This window comes from Desarmillaria tabescens (genome assembly GCF_030435595.1).
Source record: "Desarmillaria tabescens strain CCBAS 213 chromosome Unknown EV420scaffold_24, whole genome shotgun sequence".
NCBI lineage: Eukaryota > Fungi > Basidiomycota > Agaricomycetes > Agaricales > Physalacriaceae > Desarmillaria > Desarmillaria tabescens.
In genome coordinates, this window is record NW_026848323.1 from 1 (window position 1) to 23,143 (window position 23,143).

A 23,143-nucleotide genomic window follows, 5' to 3' on the forward strand; every position below is an offset into this window, starting at 1 on the left:
AACGTTGCGGACACTTTGTGTTGTGCGTGATGTATTTTGAGGGTTATACATTCTTGTAGAACATTTGGGGGCTTGCAAAATAATACTTTTGCCTTGAGGCCGAGCGATTCTGTCGCTCACCTCCTGTTCCAAAAGCATTTGGATTTAGAAGATTATTATATTGCTAAGCACGCTATATTATATTGTAATGTGCAAGGATTCTTTCAATACTACTGCTATTGTGTGCTTGTATTGCACATCACCCCTGAACTACTGAGGGTTTGTGTGTGTGAGAGTGTGAGTGTGGGTGTGTTAGTGTTATATACACTAGTGCATTTCTAGCTTGGCACACACAGAGCCTCTTCAATGGAATGGGTATGGTACTCATATGATGGCACCCATATAACCATACTATACGGTGATGGTGCGAAGCCCTAATACAGACCTTGGTCAGATAATCTTGCCATGTCAGCACATCTGGCATAGAAAATGGTTGGCTGGAGAGATCATCAGTTAGAATGAAAATGACCAGAACAACAATAGATCAGTGGCACTGGATAGGGAGAATTGGGAGCAGGATCATAAACAGGATCGAGCAAAAGTGGAAGAGATTATCAAACGGAACACAAATAGAAAAGTTCCCATGCAGAGCGCAGCTGCAGGTTTGGCAATGGCTGTTAACGAAAATAGATTTTCACATGATTTGTTCAGGACAGCATAATAACTGAGTATCCTATACTTATACATAGGACTCAGAATGATTTCCAGCATAAAAGCATATCCAACCATCTTCTCAAGCTCCCGCAGCGAGTTGGCATTGTAGGTGTTGACTGTGCATGGCAGTACATCCTCTGGATTTTTTTAGGTACATACACTCGACCTTTTTTGTCTCAGGCTGACTGACCGATCGATATACTTCCTATGGCAGAACATGCGGTATCCAATCCACACACTGTCACTCAGTAAAGAAAAGCTACCAGTAGTAGCCGTGCAAGAAACGGTCTTTGCTGAAGGCTCGGATGAAGTGATGGGCCATCGCGAGGCGTGGCATATCCGAGTCCTGTGTGAATGGAGGGAAATGCTATTGCAAATGACATGTTGACTGTAGGAAAGGTTGGAGTGGATTTTCCACTGATCTTGGAATAAATGAGAATAATCACAATTATAGATGAAAATTGACAGGAGGGGTGCACCCTTATGGCGCCTCTGAATCATTGGATGCACGTTAGGCAAATTACATTCAGAGGCCAAAAAAAGACAGCAGAAAGATGAGAGCCATCTGTATCATCATTCATCAGATCGGGACAAAGGCATGAGTTGTGGGAGGCGAGTTTGGATTTACTGTAGGTCCATTGCCATTGTTCATTTATCAGAATAATAGAACGCTCACAGATAAAGGAAAGTTTGTAGACGCCACTGTCGGCCACCTCTACCCTGGTTATGGGACTAATGGTCTTGACCGTCTCAGCCTCCTATCTGCATTCGAGAAACTTATAAGTCTTGATGATGGTCACATCTTGGTCACTTGGCATTATGAGTGGATTTCAGATCTGTGTCCATCCAGTGGGTGAAGTAAGACTAGTTCCTTTTTCCTAATCTACCACATTGTTATTGTATATGAATCTTCTGTTATGCTTTACTTGTGTTGATGGACGCTGTAAAAACGCATTCAGTATAATGATTTGACTGGTCAACAAAATGACATCTTCATTCCCTTCAAATCTTTGAAGAACTCGATATTCCCAGGATACCTCATCGCCAACACTACCACTCATACTAGTTTGCCTTTATAGAATGAAGCATTCATTCCACTGGCGATCGCCAATCTCCAATGTCCATACACACTTGCAATTCTATGTGACCGTCCAGAGTGACTCGACGCTTTCTCTATATCCTTCCATTGTTTGCCACTGCAGTCCACTCATAAGTTGTCATAATGCATCCTATCGACTGGGGTACGTGGCGCGATGACGATGCTAGGAAAGCATTAAAGCATTAATTCAGAATGACGTTTCGACTCTCGAGCATCTATTAGAAATTAGTATCGATGGATATTTTACTCTGTATGATATAAACTTCATGTAGCAGCATGCCAAAACATCTAGCTGACCCTTGAGCACTCGAATATAAGAAAATTATCCAAGAATTCACATACCAACTCGGATGCTCCCATCATGATATGTCGATACATAATATCCAGACATCCCTGTGTCAGTCGAGAACAGCTATACAGTTGAGCTAAAGGCCATACATGATCCCAGAGGTATACAGCAGCCCATCAACAAGGGCGATGATATACTCTGAGCTCCTACTATCGGTCTTCGAGAAGGAAAGCTGCCATTCTGTAACCCTTGTAATGCTGACTGCAAAGGCTGATACAAGGTTGGATATATCACAGGTTTTATCTGTATGCCCCAGAGATAAATTGCAGTGTGAGAAGACAACATCAGATGTGAAATCAATCACGTGATATGAGGTACAAATCAATTTGAAGCGAGCCCATTGAAAGGCGCGAAGACCATCAAGATGTCCTATGTGATCCTTGCGAAGCTCTCAGTCATCATCATTTCCCCTGCACATGGGACCAGCATCAAAAAGGATCAAGTCCTCCAGCAACAGTCACCCTTCTAAGAAGTCAAGGAACTCCAAAGTGGAAGGGCACTGCGAAACGTCGGTGGATTTGTGACAGAAGGAAACATGTGTAAGGCCACAAAAATAATGTGCTGGCCATGCAGAAAAACTATCAAGATACAGCATTCGCAGACTAGGCATCTGTCTGTCAAAAAGATGATGTGGACATACTAACAGGATAACAGGAAAGAGAGCAAACGATGCACAATAAGAATCTGAACGAGAAAGACAAACAGTGAGAAAGATGAAGTGAAAAAGAATCCGGCAGTAACAAAATCTTGAGGTGCAAAGCAGGGTGCTGAGAGTCGAAGTGGTTGTCATTACTGTCATTAAAATACGTTGATATGAACAACCATTGTCTGATACAAGAATCAAGAATTTGGGAAAAAGGCGGCAGAAACCAAAAGAGCATTGGTGCCCAAACACTGATCAATGCTGGATCTTGCTGAGTTGCCGAAATGAGAACTGGTGATGTGCTCGGTAATGGCGAGTGACAAAAGGCTAGTGAATGGATATGAACACCACAACACCAAAACCCTCTACTACTCTACACTAATCACCAATATTATTGAGTTCGGGTGTTTCGAGTATGATAGAAGCACTCTGCAGACTTCAACAAATCAGGGAAAGGTTGTTTAAAGATGTATATTTGGTACTAGTGAGCTACACAAGATGTAATACTCGCGCTAGCGGGGTTTTAAGACACGATTGGATGAATAGTGACTTGGGTTGAGCAACTGCGCTCGGTCTAACTCTGATACTTCGAAACTAGTGGCACTCTGGGCCAAATACTGGGTCTCACAAGTGGTCTACACTTGACTAGCAGCACCCTAGGCTCGACTAGTGGCACTCTTGGCCTAAGAACAAATACTTTAACTCCGAGAAAATACTTTAACTAACTTCGAAACGCTCTGAGTCACTCCAAGACGGAATAGTAACTTTAAGACACTTCAATTTGTTCAATACTATAGGTGACTAAGCAACTAGTAGACACTTCGTCGAGGTTAAGCACAAAAGCCTTTAATTGGGGCACTAGAATACGGACTAGTAGGTCACAATCGTGGGGATGGCTTGCCTCCTGCGAGGCTGCCCCTTCTACTACTTATATACTACAGAGACAGGTACAGAATAAATATAAATAGATTCTTTAGGGGTAATATTGGTAAGGATATCTTGGCTAGTCATGAATTATGGTGAATAATCATGCAATAGTCGGCCTAGCCTGTTCTTTCTGTCGGATAGCAGGTCGAGGGACTCTGCTATTGGGTCGTTTCCACACCCTTTGCCCAGTGGTGCTCCACTAGTGACACGGCTATACGAATAGTCGGGTAACCATGCCTGTAGCAACTGCTCGATCGTGATCGGGGCGCAGCCCAGCTATACTAGTGCCAATCGTATGAGATCTGTATCACACTAGCCGGATCTGGGCTAAGGGTTATGCCTTTACTGGTTCATTTCTAAGTCCTTTCAGAAGTGCTCGCATGACTAGTCATCCTGACTTAGGCATTCATGCCCAGACCGGTCCACTAGCGACTGAATAGTCGAGATCTGTGTGGGTTCTTACTTCTTGTTTGGGTGCTAGCAGCTGTATTCTTTACTAGTGACCATATTTTACTAAGTCATACTAGCTTTGGAGGTGCTAGTCCGGTCAGCTGGTAGGGCTGACCCACTAGTGGTATCATTCCTAAGTCCTGACTCAACTAGTAGCATGCTAACTTGACTATCAGTCCAAAGTCTCAACTATAGCCCTTGATATACGACTAGTATAGGATAGACCTGCAACAGTATTGTTATAAAATCGCAAAATCTAGGTGTGAACGCGTAGACAGTGTATCACCAGGAAAACCTCGGAGGTAAGAGAATGCACCGCCACTGAAGCCTGACTGCAATAAGACCAAGAAGACCGAGACCTGTATACACAGGACTCAGAACACTGTTAGTCCCATTGCCCTACTATAATTCCTATGCTCTTCCTGGGCATGGAATATCAATCATGGGGTGGAGGTGAGGTCTTTCCATTTGATGGAAATACATCGACTCAATACCAATATACCTCCAGGAGTGCCGGAAAAAAAAATTCATACAAAATTTCCAAGTGGTCTCAAAGGCAACAAACCAACCCGGTGTAACAGAGCGCTCTGCATGGTAACAGGCGGCTCAGAATCTTGCATGGAACACCTGCATAAACGCATAGCGAATCATGATTGTATTAAGCATGAGTGTTCAAAGGTTAAGCGGTAAGCTCGGAGCTCCTTGGCCCTTACACCTGATACCACAGGTGCTCATATTTATGGTCCCCAGCAACGACTGGAGTCTGAGAATAAGACTGATTCAGAAGCTCGGAGAGGCCAATATATGTTGTTTCCTTCTTCCAGGCACCGGACCTTAGAACACCAACGATTGTGTTGGTAAATACCCCGCCATATCCATCCTTTCCTGCAGCCTCCTTCACCAATTGGTAGTCCCTACATGCTGCCAAGACTACATGAGAGCCCATAAATGGCATCCAATCCTCCAATGAAACAGAGAGATAGCCTGGCAAATCTTTGAGCTTTTCATCTGCAGCACGTAACATATCCTCCAGCAAAGCGCGAATTGTAGTAGGGATGGTACGTATTCCTGAGCCGGAGGCCCTGCGGTCAAAACTGCGCATGTGGCAGCAGTCTACGATGAATGTAATTTTATGTCCCTTAACATGAGATATTTGACTGAAAAGAACATTGAGTTCCCGGTCGCTGATGTCAGGTATTGGAAGCCCATTGGCATCTATGGAGTCACAATCGATGGGGCACAGTGCCTCAATGGAACAGAGGTCCTTGCCATGTCTAGATTCCGCTGTGCTAAAATGGTCTGAACAGTTGTAGCATGATCCATGCCCAGCATAGTAGATGATGATATTGTCACCTCGCTGAATTTCCTCATTGGAAATGAGACTGTGGAGCATGTTTATGATGTTCATACGAGACGGTGCTGAAGGATCGCCTGGGGTGGAATCATGGGGGCCAAGGAGACATTGGATACAACGTTCTGGGATGCCAAGGTCATTGACAAGAAATCCTCTCATTGATAATGCGTCAGATACAGCACCATGCAACAGATTAGATGGATATGCGTCAATGCCGATGAGAACCGCCCAAAATCGAGATGCGTCAACGCGATGTGGGATCTACGACGTTGAGGGGTCAGTAACTGGGCATATACACTTACTCCTTGAATCAAGGAAAGCAATATAGGTGGTACGAGGGACCATCGATGACTGCGAACACCTAGGCGAGAGTCCTTCTGACGAAGGCTGAACCATTTATGAGGCTGCTCTACATCATCAGTATTTGACTGTGAGACATTTCCCTTTTGGAATAAATCTAGGAAGATGTTGTGGAGATGTCTCCATAGTGGTTTACTGTGCCTTCCTACTTCTCGCGAGACTGGCACTGAATTTGTGCTTTCAGGAGAGGCCATCCCAGTAACCGACCTTGTCGCCTCCTGCGAACCTATTTCATGTAGAGTTGGTGCCTACGTTGCAGATTTGATGAGAAGGACATAGCATACACAGAACAAACCCATACCAGAGGTACGTCATCTTTCGGCCTGGTGACTTCTCGTGGGGAGGATGTATGGAATGACCAACAGCCCAGAATCTGGCATGTTTAGAAAATTCAATCACAAGAAACAAACAGTAGACAAAAAGACTACATACAGTCCGGATTGAATGCATCGTATTCAGGATGAAGGGCTTTTCGTCCATGACAGGCAGCGGAGTATTCTGGAGGGAGACATTGATGGTGCATAATGAATCTGCTGCAAGGTCTTGTGCGGTTGTTGTACAAGCCTTATCTCTTTCAAGTTTCAACTTCTCGTTTCCGGTACCTATATGGCGCACGTCCCTTCCTAGCACTTGTTTGGACTCTTCATTTCCCTGAATCTATAATGAATTCAGAAGCAAGATGAGATTATTAGATGCGGTGTATTCCAGTTGAAGTGAGAAAGGGGCCCAGAAACAACCAGGTGGCCAGCTAATTTTGTGAGCCAATCATGCAAATTAGTCATATCATGTATGGCAGTTAGGTCTCTTACATTAAGGAAGGGGGGGTATGGTGGGAAAGTTACATAGGAAAAAAGACTTCGTTAAGTGTGTTAACATCCTCATAGTTTACTTTTTCAAAAGGTCTGACTCACCTGAGTTTCTCAGATACAATTTGTTAGATCATTCCGTGCCAAACTTTGACAGTAATATACAAGATTCCGTGTATAAAATACTCGATTTTTTTCCTAACGCAAACAAAGCGTCAGGTCCCAGATATATTACGAAGCCATTCTTATGTATCTTGCCATGGATTGCTAAGTATCCTGTAGTAGCAGGATTGTTCAAAAATAATTTTCTAAAATGTTCAGTCCAAGTCGAAGCTAAAGCAGACCGAACATTAATAGACGTACCTAGGGCTCGATGTATTACAGATGGCGATCAAGGAGCCTAAGTGGTCAAATTTGGATTTGCAAGTTGCGACATTAGCGGAGGGGAAATTATTACATTAGTCAATGGTATAATGAAGATAGGATCACATATGACAGTTAGATACTTTATCCTCCTCTACAAACTAAAAATATGTCCCAAAGTCATCAGACAACATGCTTGAAGCATGTAAAATAAACGAGCACGAGAAACAATTCCTTATGCACAAACAGCTGCATCATGTAGGTGTTCAACCTGGAGAATCTTGCAAGAGAATAGAAATTTAAGGAACAGCTACTTAAATATCAAAGATAAACTTACTTGTCGCAATTGTCTCCCTATTAACAGCATAATGCACCATCAATGTGAGATTTTAGAGAATGATGCGGAGAAAATTGAGTAGGGAGGACAGACGAGCGTTGATCGGACTTAATTTCTCTCTGAGGAATGTCATATTCTTTTCTCTGGGTGGGTTGGTGCAAGGGAAGATGGGTGTATAAGTGTTTTTGATTGTCGAACTCTGGTAGGTCATATGGGTCTATGTTGCTCGTTGCACTTCCATCATGATCGAACTGAGTCGCAAGGAAACAGCACCATCCGGGTTATGCACCTCCCCTCAGGTAATTCCCAGGTCTCAGTGAATGACTACAGTGCCATGGGACAGGTTGCCAGTGGTACAAGAAGATAAACCCATGTTAGGAAATGGGATCAATGGTTGACCAAGAATGCCCAGAAGCAGCCTACCTAGGCACTGATCGACCGAAGATTGAATTGATTTTGAATGGCTCGCGAACCTGGCTAGGAAGGTTATGATAGGTGTTCCTAGTGTTTTTTGGGTCAAGGAATCGATTCTGATAATCCCAGGACCATAGGATGACTGGAACATCGAAATTGGGGATGTGCTCCTCCTGTTTTGCAGAATGATCTGCTCATATCTCCTTCAATAAATTTCGGATAGCCATGGAGTTTTGTACACATGATTATACAATGTATATCATCTGTTATTTAACAGGAGTACCCGCCCCAACCACTAGAAATGTAAAATACCAGGTATGTCTCCTCTATCCCCCTATTACTCTTTTTACCACGTATTTCTGATAGTTTTCCCTATCTCATGAGGCCACTTGATGTTATTTAGGTCAAAAAACATAATGGACAAAATTAATCTATATATTGCGCATTTTTCTATTATTTTGGGGTGAAATTTGAGGTATATACACTATATGGTTGAGCTCATCGTGCGGGGTGATGAACAGAAGGCTCGGCACAGCAAATTTGATGGGCGGCTGATGACGGAGGTAATTCGGTGAGCGCATGCTCGGGGGGAATGATGTCCGCATGCTCAGTTATGTCATGCGTACCTGCTGATAAAACGTGCCAGAGGACTTGATAATTACGAGCACGCAGGACAACTTTATTCAATAATTATTCAAGTACCGTAGATATCCCTCTCCCTTGTAGTTGTTATAGCCGTTAAAAACCATTTTTAACAGCTATTACATCTGTGCTTTAGCGGGCTTAACAGGTGCAAAATTCAAAGCGATATTGTCGGGAGAGAATTGGAAGGATTGAAGCAAGACAGTTCTGGATTCCATTATACATCCGAAGCCTGATGCAACGCAGGGGTTACGTCCAATCTTTCGAATCAAAGAATGGTACGAATAAGACTCGCGACTATCGTGTTTCTTCTCCATTCTGATGGATACGGCCGATCACGGTGTTGAACCTGGGAGCAGAGGTGTGTGTTCTCTCTTTGCGGCAGAGACCAAGTGAAGCTGCGGAAGTGAGATTAGAGTAGTGATGTAGCGAGTATAGTATAGATGATTTCGGGATGTAACTTGAGGTACGAGACAAGAAATCCTTGATTTCTTGGGTTTGGGGGGAGAGAACTCGGAGTTGAGCAGGGAGGAGACTGGCAATGAAACCAGTCCCAGGGTGAATACAGGGATGAAGAGATGTCGAAAGCTCAAACTCGCAACAGTGGAAGCCGAGAACTCAGTTGTTCGGGGAAACCTGAAATCTGAGCAGCTGAAAGGACGTAGCTGCAGCGTCCGACCAGGTGCTACCCAAACAAATAAATAAGGGAGTAGGTGGGCGGGTCAAACGAGAGCGAAGGGGTAACGGAGCTACTGAGACGAAGAGAACGAGAGAGAACGAAGTGAAAATACTCTTGCACGGAATAGCGCAAGTTTGGCGCACTTTGCTGAGCCAAGCAACTGGGGCAAAGTGACGAAATCATTGGGATAAGAGATCTCTGTTCGCTACGTTTTACTTGGCCAGACACAGAGTTTGAGCCGTTCGTACCTCACGTCAAACTTGTGTGGCATCAAGGTTGTTATATAATAAGACTGGGAAGCAGGTCGACGACGTTGGCACGGGAAGGTGTTCACGGGAGGAATTTTGAGCGCCGAGATATTGTGCTATCTTGTGGGAGGTTCTAGGGTGAGGAGGCTTAGACGCGTCAGAATGGATTCTTCCTCGAGATCAGTGTGCTGTTGTGTATTGTGGCAGAAGTCCTAGTTAGTAGTAATAGTATGCGAAACGAAATAGCCGTGACATAGGGAAAGATCAATCAGGAGTGTCTTTGTTGAGAATGTGTCTGGTACACAGCCCTAGAAAGGATTGCATAGACTCGTATGCGTCTATGCCGATGAGAGCGGCCCAAAAACGACATGCGTCGATGTGGTATGGGCCTACGACAACGAGAATGAGCACGAGGGTCGATGGTGGACGCCTCGGGTCCGGGTGAGTGATTCACATGGAGCAGACGGCAACTGGTGAGGATTCGACGCGTCTTTGAGACAGAAGTGATAGATTCCTTTGCACCATCACCGGCACTGCCCGAGGATGTCTTCTGGAGAGTTCATCCCAAACTTCTGTGTGCGATACTCCGTCAAAGGATGTATTTCCTGAAGCTCGGGATCTATGAGTGGCGCTGATTCGATGAGCGGATTACAGTATATGGAAAGCACCCTCGTATCTGAGCGTGGCTGCTTTTTGGTAGCGAGCCTTCGTAAGGTTGCGTGTCGAAGTACTTCTTGTTACGGCTCCAAACGTAGCGAAGAGAGCGCCAACGTGGTGAGATCATCCTGCAGTAGAAGCCGCATGCACCCCACTACCACCAGGAGGCGTAGGGCGATCTAGATGATCGTCTGATCCATGAGAACGTCCAGAGAGTTGCAATATGCCTCGTCCTCGCTAATTCTGGTGCTAGGAAGTCTAGATCTGGCCAGGCCAACACTATAGGAAAAGAAGAATGAAGGAGTATGCACAGGCTATTCAATCAGCGAAAACAGCTGGTCTGCCCTTCCTCCGACATCGGAGTCGATAGTGAAGAAGCGACATGCGATTCCTCTTCCTTCCGGCACGCCAATAGTACTAGTAATTTTTTGGCAAGGCGGTAGGAATGGACGTCGCGACCCAAACCATCCCTGTAAGTAAGTTGAATGATTATCTTGTAATGGAAGCATGAGAAACTTGCAGTTAGACCAAGATGCGGCAGGACACACAACGCACTTAGCAGGAAGACAGGGATCGTAACACGCGTTGTATGCTGATGTGATCCTAGGCTTTGCCCATACTAAGTACTAATGGGTTATCAGTCCTTGATGCTAGGACTCATCCTTTCCGGCGCGTCGACGTAGATACGAGAAGGACAGAGAGTTTGGTCGCTCTTGCCTTGGTAGTGATGTTTGTGTTGAGTAGGTCAAAGTCCAGGCGTAGTTCGGACCGGTAGGCCTGGAGCCCACGCGGCGAGTAAACCTCGTCACGGGTCACACTAGTCGTAAACCAGACTCAACGATCCGTATGAAGATAAGTCGTTCAATGGATGTAGAGTCTGCAATTTGATCGAGGGGCGGAGGGGGAGGGGGGGCTACTTGAAAATATGTGATTGCCGAACCGGCATTGCGCACGTGCGTCATGACAGCATCCCAAAATAGACTGCGACTATCTCCTCTCTTTCTTTTCTGAATGACTTAAAGCACTTAATTCTCCCTCATTTCACATTACTTTGTTATCCATGCCCTCTGATGCTCATTATATACCTACCACTCTCCCTAATACCCACAACAACCCTCCTGTTAATTCCTCTGAATGGCTCGAGCAAGTTCTTAAGGAGAAGTGTCATGTCCCTTCACTTCGAGAATTCCAGCTCAAGCATGCGATTCAACTCAACGATGGCAAACATCGTCGCGAGACACATCCGGACGACGTTCAGTGCTGCCAAAGAGGTCCTGATGTTCCTAATATTCATGGTCAACTACGGGTGATAATCTATGCATGGACACGTCATCTACGGGTTGTGGGTCCATAATATAGTCACAAGTCGTAAGCGTAAGTCTAAAAGAGCAACGCGAGCGCGTAGAGTAATGGAGAGACGACGCGGTGTCGTGGTGAGAGTGAATTCCAAGTTTGGACGCACGCGCCCACAATGCCGGAAACCGGCCATCACGATTTTCAAGTACCGCTCATCCCCCCCTCGCTCAACTCCTAGACTAGGGTCACACGCCCATAGTATCTGCCAATCCGTGCAAAATAGTCGTTACCCCTTCCGGGGTCTCTTCATGCTAATGTCAAGGTTACAACGCCGAACGATAACTTGTCTACCACTTACCGTCACGCGATTTCGTCCTCGGCGTCGCACCACCACAAATCCATCGGCGCTAATCGATGTCACACTGCACGGGATACCGTAACTTTGATTCTGCCTAAGGATCAAAGATCAACGTTGTTAACGTCGATCTGATACGACGATGTGGAAACTTGAAGACGGGGAGGAGATAGTAACCAATGGAAGGCCGTGTTAGGAGGTAGCGGGGCTGAGCGCTGCGCTGATCCATGGAGGGTAGGACAGTCGATGACAACGACGACGACGACAGTAATCGCCGGGAACAATGTACCCACAAGCACGGCTACCAAATCACCTTCGGCCCTCCTACCGCGTTGGAATGCACAGATGAATACCTGTTAGTTCCAGTCCATTCCGACCCCCTTCAAATGAAATCGCTGCTACTCCCTTCTTCGGTGTCGGTATAGGGAGCTCTGGCTGTCAGTACGTCCGTTTACGATGTCAAGCGCTCTTCGTACTCAATCACCTTGTCTGCAGCGAGAAGCGAAAGTTCTCTGGGTGTTTCGTTGATGGTTTGACTCGGGAGCATGCCTGGGAGTGTACAATTTTCGGTAAGGCTTACAGTTCCTCACCGTGATATTCATCTAATAATGTTTAGTCCGCATCAGTCAGCGCACTCAAAAGTGCTCACCTCTTCGCGTCGACATCGAATATCCCAGGGCTGCCGGTGCTTCCCTGCCCAGTTGTGTCCCGGCCCATAAACCTGTACAATATGACCGTTGGATCAAGTGCGAGGAACTGGTGCAAGTGTGGGAGCATGTAAAGTCATAGCGCATGCGCCATTCATCCCGAACTACGCTCGACGACCACATCGCACGCTTCAAGAAAAGGAGACGCCATGCACTAGTATGCCAGCCACATGCCGAGTCTCTTACCGACAGACAGGGATCCCCCTGAGCACGAAAGAACGTCGTAGCCTGGATACAACGAAGCGACCTTTGAAATTTGACCGGTGACCAGTGGAGGAGGGATGGGTTGCCCACGGCCTCTTCAACCGGGTACCGACCTTGACCGTGAAGACGCGTCGAAACCTAGGCCTCATCAGTCCACATCATCAACGCATCTCCACTGATCTCCTCGTGTTACCGACTTGCCGGAACCAGTCCCTGCGGCGACGATGACTGTCTTTCCCCAGCACCACCGCATACCACACTGGGTCTGGCCAACTGGAGTCATGTTCTTTTTCTTCCTCACATCCGCCATCCGGTGCTATGAGCTACTGCACTATCATCGTCGTGTGCGAGTGCGTCTTCAATTCATTGTGAAAATCCACCTTCTTGCTAATGCCTCGTTGGTCAGGACATATATCTTTTCAAATGCTTTACCAGGACGTTCAGGACCTGGGGAATTCTCATTGGAAGGCGGCCTGGTCATATTTCGTATTTGTCTAGGATGCCAAGACTTGCGAATTCGCCTTGGAATTACGACGACTGCGTGCGATCTGTGCTTGATATCTCTTCAACAGGTGCGTCTATCTATTTCAACGCTTGACGGACATTACTTGACCTATTGAACGTCTACAGCTCTTGATCGCGATGCTGGCTATGACATCTGCTGGGAGGCTGAAGCTAAGGGTTGGAAGTATTGGTTGTACGGAGAGATGACTGGCTGTCTGAGTAAAAGTCGGGCGTTCCGGCAGAGGCCTTGATGTGCGTCATTTTATGATTATTCCGTTACTCTTGCTCACAGACTCCGACTAGCAGCCATGATCGTGGTTCGCATTCATCTTCGACATCAACGGCAAGTTGAAGATGTTCTGGGTTCACCAAACGTTACGCGGCACGCGTCAAAGGGGTTTTCGGGATCTACCGTCAGACTGAGCTATCGATCGCGCGTATTGTTTAGTTTTCGTCTCGACTTTGTATCCAACTCGCGACTCTTTATATAGATGTGAAACAGGAGCAGTCAAGAACCACGATTTCTCTTTCCCGTGTCCTACCCAATACCATCAATGATCGATCCATGCTCGCTATACTGTTCAATGCAACTGTGACCAGCAGCTTCTAATTCGCTCTCCTCCCCGCACAAGACATTCTTCGCATCCCATCTCGTCCATTGCGCATGTGCTTGATGTTGTCACGTCGCACAGTGACCAACACGAATCATCAGCTTGGTCGTGGCCCTACACCTAAAAGTCTATCGATCCCTAACTCTTCCAACATCACTAATTGGTGGGACAACGACTATGGGTTCGGACTAGTGCAAACGAGGCACAAAGGGAGGAGACCGAGGACGCGAACGCACCTGGGTATATGCTCTATTCTCCGGACTACTTCTGCATCCACTGAAGATCGGCCATCCGAGTCAGGATTAGTAGCTACCCTCCTTCATCTCCTCCTCGGGTCACACGTTCGCACAGTTTCTGCCAATCCTGGGCTAATCTCTCTTCGTGCCTTATCACCAACTCGACTTGCGTACTCGGCGATGCACTGTCGCTACACCACAAATCTATCGGCATCAACCAATGTTACGCACGGGATTTCGTCACTTCGAATCTGCCTAAGGATCAAAGATCGTCGATCTTTGTCTGCAGCACGACCGAAATGCGACAATTTGGAAACATGAAGACGAGGAGGAGGATGGTGACCAACGGAGGGTCGTGCTAGGGGGTAGAGGTCAATGCATGGAGAGCAGGACAGTCGACGACGACAGTAACCGCCGGGAACAATATACCCAAAGGCACGGATACCAAACCATCCGCGGCCGTCTACATCAATCCTCCAAAGAACCGTGACGAGGACTGCGGGAAATAGGAGGATGAAGATCGTGTGGGTCGGGAGCAGTGAGGCACCGACAAGTGGAAGAAAAGACCCATATCGAGCAAGAAGGATACGTCGGTTCCTTGGTGGTGACACTCGCGAAAGAAAGGTATTTTGCTGTCGATGCCTGGGAATATGATCTGAAGAGGGAGCAGTCGAGCTCGCCAAGCACATCGTTCGTACTTACGTCCTGATCCGCTCCTCTTTCTGATCTGATGTATCTCCTATAGATACTCGATACTGTTTTTGCGACGCATGCTACTTCTAATGCTCTGGATCCCGCTTCATAAGCTCGTCTCCGACCTTTACAGATGTGATTCCACCTCCTGTCCGCTTTGTTTCAATTGCGACAGGGCATCATGCACTTACCTTGGATCCTACGGCTCAGAGCTGTTCAGAATGAATCTGATTGCAATGAAGGTTCGTTCCCATACCTCATATTCAAGTGAACACCGTATTCACAGGCATCTACGCAGTTCTGGAAGGACTCTCGCGCTCAACTTCGTTCGTCGTCACCTTTGCACAGCTTCCGAGAAGGTTAATGGTGGTAATGCGCAGATACGCTAAAATTCAGTTAACTGTTCGGTTGCACACATGCTGGGATGTTCGGAACTTGCGGTCGGTTTTGCTATCTCGTCTTCTTGTTGCGTCTGACGAGGTACGCGACTGGCTGTAAACCGACTTTATCTCTCACTGAGGTCGACTCAAAGCTCCAAAACCAGCACGTTATAACATCTTCCCTCGCAACTCCGACTTGGAACATCGTACACCCTGGAAAGCCTTGCCTCTCCTACCTTCTCGATGAAAGTGTATCACGATTTTCGCGACCATCTCCGCACAATGGTGACTGGGGCCTTATCCAAGGCGAACCACGCGCACGGACCAAGGATGCGATCACAAGCACGAGTGGGGTCACGGCATCACGGTACCTACAGCAAGGCCATGGATGGTTGAACCCGTCCTGAAAGTGGACTCGACTTCTCCCTGAGCCTAGGAGTGACCTCTCTTTGCCGAACGAAGAAAGCTAGGCGATTTTGCCTTGGAGGCTTGGCACGGACAGTTTAGCGAGCCTTGCAGAAGGTCACGCAGAGATACCTTAGGCGACTATTACTCCCGAAACACCTATTTCCTGGTTAAAGCGAGCGTCCGGTCGTTAGTACCGTCGTATAAAGGCACACCTTTGCGAAGAAAGCGTCACAGCATACCGCCCTTCCATTTTCAGTCAATCCGGAAACTAAGGCTCTATCCGTCCTTTCTTTCCGAAGCCAAAGTCCTTATTTCAGCGCTTGGCATCGGAATTACGAGCGGAAAGTGCATAACCAGAAGAGGCCATTTCCTTGGGGCAACTCTCATCAAGATTGATAATGGGATCGAATGTTAGAATGATACAGGCGTCGGACTACCATCCTCCCGTACGATGTGGTTGTTCTTCATTCAAGAGAACAAGTATACACAAGTATACTACACAGCTCTGGAGGAACGCTCGCAGCGTAGTTTTAAGAGCCCAATTTTGATCGCCTCTTGTATGCTGTTATCTTCTTTGCACAGCTTCGAGAAAGTTAAATGGTGGCAATGCCCAGATACGTTTGTCTTCTGTTCGATGCTGAGGTATTTCTTTTACGTTGATACTTACAGTCAGTTCTTATTATCCCGTCCTCTTACTACGTCTAACGAGATAGCATTTGCAAATGAAAAAAAAAAAAAAAAAAAAAAAAAACCTTTTCACCGACCGTCGTGTGACCGGCTGTAAATCGACTTTATCCCTCACTGAGATCGACTTAAAGCTCCAAATCAACACGTTATAACATCCTTCCTCGCGGCTCGGACTTGATATGCCACAGGTCCCAGATCTCCTGCCTTCTCGATGAAGCGCATCACGACAGCAGACAGCAGCTATCTCTGCACAATGGTGACTGGGGCATCATCCAAGGCGAACCGCGCGCGCGGACCAAGAGAAGTGATAACAAGCGCACGGTTTCGTGACGCGTACATTAATCCGGTAAACATCCACGGAAGAACTGGCCCATCCCTCAAGCGGATCTCGACTCCTCCCTGAACCTGGGAGTGACCTCTCTTTGTCGGACGGAGACAGCTAAGCGATTTTAGCTTGGAGGCCGGGCACGGACAGTTTAGCGAGCTTTGTAGCGGGTTAGGCAGGGATACCTTTTGCGGCCCTCCAACAGATATGTACCCCTGGTCAAATCGAGCATCCGGTTGTTGTGCTACCGTTGTGTAAAGGCAAACCTTTGCGAAGGAAACGTCACAGCACACCGCCCTTTCATATTTCAGTAAAACCGGAAACTAAGGCTCTATCGTATTTTCTCGCCCAAGCTAAAGTCTCCGTTCATGCGTTTGACAACGCATGATTTCTTATGCCAATTGAGATCCACCGGAATTTGGAATGGAGAATGCATAACCATGCCGGGGCGTTTCCTTGCGACGACTCTCATATTAAGATCGATAATGTGATCGAACGTTGGAATGATACAGGCGTCGAACTCTATTCCTCCCGTACGGGGCACGCGGATTTTTTAGGAAAATTTCCTCCGCTCCTCTTTAAAATGGTCAAGTAATGAAGTGGCCGTGAGTCGTTCCCATACCCTTCTCGGATATCAAAAAACTAACAAACGGTCTTTCTTACGTACCACACCGTATCCAGGAATACTCGCTTCAACCGTTCAATCTCTCTCGATGATGGTGCTTTCACTTTTGGAATTATGGCGCATACGCAAAAGAAACAGCCGGGATCAAAAAGGAGCCACGGTGACGACGAGACGATGGCGATTCTGTCCACAGCAATGATTGAGAATTCACCATTGATCCTTCTTGACCGATCGCTGATATGATGCCACGCAGTGCGAAGGGCCAAACCAGCAGAACTGCAGACGAAGCGTGGAGATCATTCCACAGGTCCTAAATAATCAATGCCCACACTCGCTAGCTCCTCCATACATGGATTTCAATAATTCAAGTAGAGAGTGCTAACGCACTGGTTCTCCATCAGATACTCGTTCCTTTGGTGATTGTCGACGTTCAGTGCCAAGCAAAGCGGTAGACGCGTCACGGCGAGAAACTCTACCACACATAAAACTCGGGAAGACGGAGAAAAAGCTGTCTCCAAGATAGTTTAGGCGTGGTCACCAGGAACGAAAGGAACAGATAGAAGGCAGGTAATTAGACATAAGCTACAATGTATCAACTAACCAGTATCTGTAGGAATGAAAAAGACTGCACACTGTATTCGATGTTCAGGACTGCCCGGTCCGGGGTATCTTCCGGCTATGTTAGGCCCTAATTCACACTTGAATGCGTCTCTCCACTTATCTTTCATCATCATCGTCTGCTTAATTTTCAAGCGGAAAGCCTCTAGAATTTACATCGTTGCCATCCGGTTTGTATAACGTCCTTCTAGCCGATGACTCGTCATTGCGCTCCGCATTGGAAACCCGATCACCACCTGCCACGGTCGTTTTCAATCTCGTGCAATGTACATGAGAGGGACGTAATGGATTTGGACCGGGAATCGCTCAGAGTGGCATTTATGACGGAGGAATGGAAGGAGGGCAGTGATGTAGACATCCAGGACAAGGAAGATGAAGGCTGCCACTTGCAGAGCCGCTAGATGGCGAGAATGTTGATCTCCGCAACTTGTATAGAAACATTCCTTGAGACGGAGGAAAAATCGTCTTGGGCAGTGGACCGGGGTGTACGCGAAGGGGAGGCACGGTTGCGAGAGAAAACACGACTCTATAGAATATATGTAAGTATTAATATATATCTCAGTGTGAAGACGTTGGTTGAACACTCGGATGTCGCGACGAAAAAAATAGACTAAAAAGGTATGTACCGGTAATCTAATTATAGTCCGAGGCTTGCGGTCAACGCTCGCCTTGCTCAACAAATCGGACGCGACATGTTACCCCTCAGTCCCGTTATTGATGCAGATTTAGGGTCACGGCAAGTTCCAGGGGCCGCTGTATTCAGGTAAGTAAAGTTTGATTTGTAGCAGATCAACCACCATACACTAAGCTAGGTATAAAATTTTTAGAGCGCCTGTTAAGACCTTACCCGACTATGGCGGCTTGCCTCTAGTACAAGCATACGTCCTTTTAAAATTCTGGCTACGATCATTTATGCCTAGGAATAGATGTATGATTGCAGCAGAATACGCTAAACAGGTCTTTTCATCGTTGCCAGCTGGACTATGGGCGTCTTCAGGCTAACGCTTCAGGAGAAAAATGGACGAGGAATTACACACAAGGTTTTGCAGAGGAAATGACCCGTCTTCACAGCAGGGGCCGGGTCATTTTAGATCGTGAATAACGAAACCTTAAAAGGTTTTGTTTGAACGAAGCCTTTGTCAGTCCTGAAAAGGCCGTCTGTAAAACGGTATGAAAAACCTTTCCCCTTATAGAACAATGAAATTGAGATAACTTCTCGTTTTTCAGCACTCAAAACGGGGGCATAAAAACTGAAGCTGAAATCAAAACTCTTTAGAATCCCGTTTTACGCCATCAAAAACGCACCAGCCAGTGCAGTGCTTCACTTCTCGGTCCTCCTTGGATGCGATTCGATCATGCAAGCTGGTTCTATACTGTACCCAGGCCATTCACTATCCCATCTAGATTTCTCTTCCATAGACGCTCATACCATGAAGCTGGCTATACTTGGACCTGCTGTTCTCCCTTCGAGCATTCCCGACATTATCGGGACACCACGATCCATCCGGAACTTTCGTTATCCAAAAGTTCAGCGTTTTGCGGGTGTGGGGGCGGCTTGGTCGGCAGGCAGGCATGGGACGTTATCATTTGCGATTTGTTAGGTGTTGATGCCCAACTTTTTCATCGCTTCTGGCCCAGAACTCAATCAAGGGAGGGGATATTAATCAGTACCGTGGTTTGTCTGGACAGGCGCTATGGCTGAATCAACACGAACACAGAACTACGATCATGACCAAGCTGTATCGTGACGATGATGATAAGTCTAAGCGCCAAACCAATGCCTAGAGACTTCCATCCCAGATACGTTTAATATCAAGTTCTTGCTTGCAGTTTGTTGTACAATATATCCATGAGGCTAAACAGTAAGTTTTATGCATCCTTGAAAGCGTTGCATCATATACTCATCGACGCGTTACTGGAGATTCAGTTTGTCAATCATGTATATCAAAACTTTACAGCAAATCGTGGATACCCCTTCATGCGGTGAAGACATCCTGGTTAACATAGTGGCCAGGGATCAGGCACACAGCCAGGGGTCGTCGAATTGTCGACATGGGACAAACGCAAGAAACGGGAGAACGGATCACACGGAAGGCTAAGAACTTGGAACGCGTAGGCGTTCCCGTGGCCTCAGGGATTAAATCTGTATCATTGTCCGTTCGAACACAAAAGTTAAAAAGTCCATAGATAAATTGTCACCAGAAACAGGATCCCTTGGAGTGAGGTTATAGGGAAAAGCTCAAGTTTAATCCGTCTTTCAAACCGCAAAAGTGTAGCACAAGAAACCATCTTCCGTGCTTAACACGTCGGCAACCTACATTGCAGTCAGAAGGATCAACAGAAGTCGCGTTGTTACAGAAGTCCAACACATACCGTTGCATTAGGAAGAATGTCGAACATATACAACACGGTAGCTCCGGTGGTCTCCTGATATGTCGTTTAGTACATCTTGTCACAGAAACACGATAGCACGTACAACATAATCGGTCGCAGGCTCTTTCTCCGACTCATACCCGATGTTATTCAAATCATTGATACGAGTCTCGTTGTCGCCCTGCCACTTCCACCAAACCTTTAACAGACACACGACTCGAAAATCAGCCCATGAAGAACACATGAACGAATCTAAACTGAACATACATAATCAATATATCCGTGATGCATCCAGAATATTGGATCATTAGGCGAAGTTGAAACGTCAACCATCTGACAAAAGATACCGAGATAAAAAAGGCATCCGAGTCATATATGGAAAAGCACGCACATCCCCTCCGACACCACCATGCCCTGCGACATGGATCCCGAGCTCTGTGCTTAAAACACCCAAAGCTTTTTTGAACTCCGCAAACGTGTCAAGGGCAAGCAAAGCATCAACGTATGTCTGTCCGGCTACGAGTGAGATGTTCTCGTCCACTTCACGCGTCAGGAGGTGCTCCGTATTCGTTGTCCCAGTGCCCAGGTACCGTGTGAGATTAGCGAAAGGCCCGTCAATGACAGCCCAGTCATTTTCCTCACTACCGTTCCCTCCAAAGTCTAGTAACACGGGAGAGGTCGAAAATGCACCAGCGTCAACAGCTTCATTCCAGTACGGTAACTGAAAATATTATTCGTTTGACAACTAGAGTGAAACGTAGGCAGACGTACAGCACCAGTGTATCCGCATTCGTTACGGAGGATTGTTTCGTGGGCATAGACGAAATAACGGTGGACCTGAAATATGAGTTTAGACCATATGCCCCGAACTCAAGGATGAAAATGATAGTTCATACATGTAAGAACCTGGACAATAGAGCATAGAGAGCCTAGGTAAGCATAGTATACGACGATGAATAAAAGACTAGTACTGACTGTCCAGTTACATGCCAGAAATCATTGCCGTCTGTTAAATCACTTTGCTGCTGATGTGTACCAACCTATCAAATAGAAATACATGAAAACGATTAGAGTGATATTATGAATGGAAACTGACGAAGTCATCGTAGCATGACACGACGTCTGGAATGTCGGTTTGAGCAGGTGCCTCAAGGAGACAGAGCTCCGCCGCGAAGTATGCCGCCTTCTCGTCTTCTGTCAATGTATTCCTACAAGGGGTGTTAGAAATACATCGATGCTGTGAGATGAATAGTCACCATTCCACACGAATAGTTGGCTCTGTGCAGGTGGACCGTCGACTGGTGCCAGGTGCTGCCAATGCGCGAGGCAGCTGGACAGCAGCCAGAATCAACATCGATAGCTTAGACAAGATAGAGCGCATGGTAGCTCAAAGAGATGATAACCAAGAAGCAATTAAGACTCGAAAGGTAGACAGAACTCGACCTGTAAAAAGTTCATTCCAGTAAGCTGGATTTTATATTCCACCTCGTGGAGGTTCAATTCCGACAGAGTAGTGAAGGAGTCAGCTGTAAGGCATCATCAGGCTTGAAAACTTGCTTAGCAAGCGGGCTTTCCACACCGAAGGCTCCGAGTCCTGTGTATACAGGATTCGGTCTATGCTAACCGCCGTGTATGCCGTAGTCGCCCACGGTAATGTCACACGGCACACTTGCTACGCGTTCTCTTTTGAGCATTGAACTGCGAAAGTGTGTCTTTCCTTCTGTATGTTTTGTTTGTCGTTTATGACCTGTTTGCCGTTTTAGGATCTGGGGGTGAATTTAGTCTCTGGGAGAGACGGCATACAATCACTACTGTTCTATTGTTTAATTTTATCGTCTTGTCATTGCGGGGAATATGAACCTTGTGCCACGCCCACGCAGAGCAGCCCAACCCAATTTCAGGGCTTGGATATGCCACGCCCTGCGATGATCCACCACTTCATAGGTGTAGTCGAACGGAAGTGGATAAGTATCACGTGTAAAGCAGAGCACCAATCTAACAGCAAACGTACGCTCTCTCCGACTTCACGAATCTGAAGAGGGAGGATGAGTGAGAATACGGTGGATTTGGAAGAAAGAGTAAAAGCTCACCATGTTGGTGGACAGAGTAGTGGAAGCTGTTTCCGATGAGATCGTGTTTGGGGGCACACATAGTTTCACCGATGGGGGACGCTCAAAAATGTCATGTTCGTATTCTTCGACAACTTGAATAGGACTGTTGAAGCGATGGCGTTTCCCCAGCAACCGAAGAATATGGAGTACGATGCCGGGCTATAGGCAGTGTTACCAGAGATGCGGGAAAAACCAGAGACCCCAATGTCGAATGGCAGCGGATTGCGCATAACACTGATAAGTGCCTTGGTAAATCGAAACCCTGCCGTACGATTTTGCCAAAGTCTCTTTCGCATATTGATTACACCTACAGGCTGCATGCTGCGAGAACTACGTGAGAACCCATATCTGGGTTCCAATTCTTGGAAAACGCAGATCGCTGGTGAGGTAGTTTTTTTATCTGCGGTGCGTAAGACATCATTAACATCGGAGTGAGGAGATTCGCGTAGTCCTATTTCAGGATCTGATACCACTTGCGTGACAGCAGTCTATGCTGAATGTGATTGCCTGTCCTCCGACACGAGATATCTCTGTAAAAGAGAATTTGGTCGTGATCGATAGGGCACAGAGCCAGAATGGGACAGACACCACTGGGTTCTGGTGTAGGAAAAGTAAACAGTGGTAGCTCTAACCGTGCTCGGAAGGATATCGTCTCTCCGCTCAATTTCATGAGACTTGTTGACAATGTTGGTTTGGGAAGGAGTTAATGGATCGTCGGCGGAGGGGTTTCGGGCGCTGAGGATACGATGCTCTGGCTCTGGCATGCGAGAGGGAGTTTCTTCATCGAAAATGCGTCCAATACACAGCTGTATAAGGGATTAGACTCGTATGCATCGATCCCGATGAGAATGGCCCAAACGCGAGATGCGTCGATGTGGTATGGGCCCTATGACAATGAGGATGAGTACGAAGGTAGATGGTTAGGGATATTTGCTTATGACTTGGGCCAGGGCGGGTGATTCACGAGGAACATACGGAAACTGGCAAGG

At 46.7% G+C, this 23,143-nt stretch overlaps 4 protein-coding genes across 4 annotated transcripts; 2 read left to right on the plus strand and 2 right to left on the minus strand.

Moving 5' to 3' along the window:
• Positions 1-59: 59 nt before the first annotated feature.
• Positions 60-1,081, plus strand: EV420DRAFT_1481052 (uncharacterized protein; the record flags this gene model as incomplete). The annotated part of the gene is made up of 5 exons (XM_060469734.1): positions 60-276; positions 322-403; positions 528-641; positions 729-798; positions 874-1,081. Coding segments are annotated over 5 exons (691 nt in total), but the record flags the coding sequence as incomplete, so codon positions are not given.
• Positions 1,082-5,245: 4,164 nt separating this feature from the next.
• On the minus strand, positions 5,246-5,746 carry EV420DRAFT_1216133 (peptidase C14, caspase domain-containing protein; the record flags this gene model as incomplete). The annotated part of the gene is made up of 1 exon (XM_060466409.1): positions 5,246-5,746. A coding segment is annotated over one exon (501 nt), but the record flags the coding sequence as incomplete, so codon positions are not given.
• A 6,909-nt stretch (positions 5,747-12,655) lies between these two features.
• On the plus strand, positions 12,656-13,570 carry EV420DRAFT_551088 (uncharacterized protein). The gene is made up of 4 exons (XM_060482538.1): positions 12,656-12,933; positions 12,990-13,155; positions 13,214-13,339; positions 13,391-13,570. Exons 1-3 carry the CDS (start codon positions 12,808-12,810, stop codon positions 13,336-13,338), a joined length of 417 nt encoding a protein of 138 aa, XP_060329095.1. The 5' UTR covers positions 12,656-12,807; the 3' UTR covers position 13,339; positions 13,391-13,570.
• A 6,357-nt stretch (positions 13,571-19,927) lies between these two features.
• Positions 19,928-21,424, minus strand: EV420DRAFT_1644373 (uncharacterized protein; the record flags this gene model as incomplete). Its single annotated transcript, XM_060477634.1, has 10 exons — positions 19,928-19,984; positions 20,044-20,097; positions 20,147-20,242; positions 20,311-20,376; positions 20,435-20,764; positions 20,815-20,880; positions 20,940-20,949; positions 21,019-21,083; positions 21,140-21,251; positions 21,300-21,424. 10 exons carry the CDS (start codon positions 21,422-21,424, stop codon positions 19,928-19,930), a joined length of 981 nt encoding a protein of 326 aa, XP_060329096.1.
• Positions 21,425-23,143: the final 1,719 nt, after the last annotated feature.

Coding starts and splice junctions, on each gene's coding strand:
- EV420DRAFT_551088 (XM_060482538.1), top strand. CDS start 12,808: ATGACTGTCTTTCCCCAGCACCACCGCATACCACACTGGGTCTGGCCA. Junction 12,934..12,989: donor ACTATCATCGTCGTGTGCGA/GTGCGTCTTCAA, acceptor CTCGTTGGTCAG/GACATATATCTTTTCAAATG. Junction 13,156..13,213: donor GCTTGATATCTCTTCAACAG/GTGCGTCTATCT, acceptor GAACGTCTACAG/CTCTTGATCGCGATGCTGGC.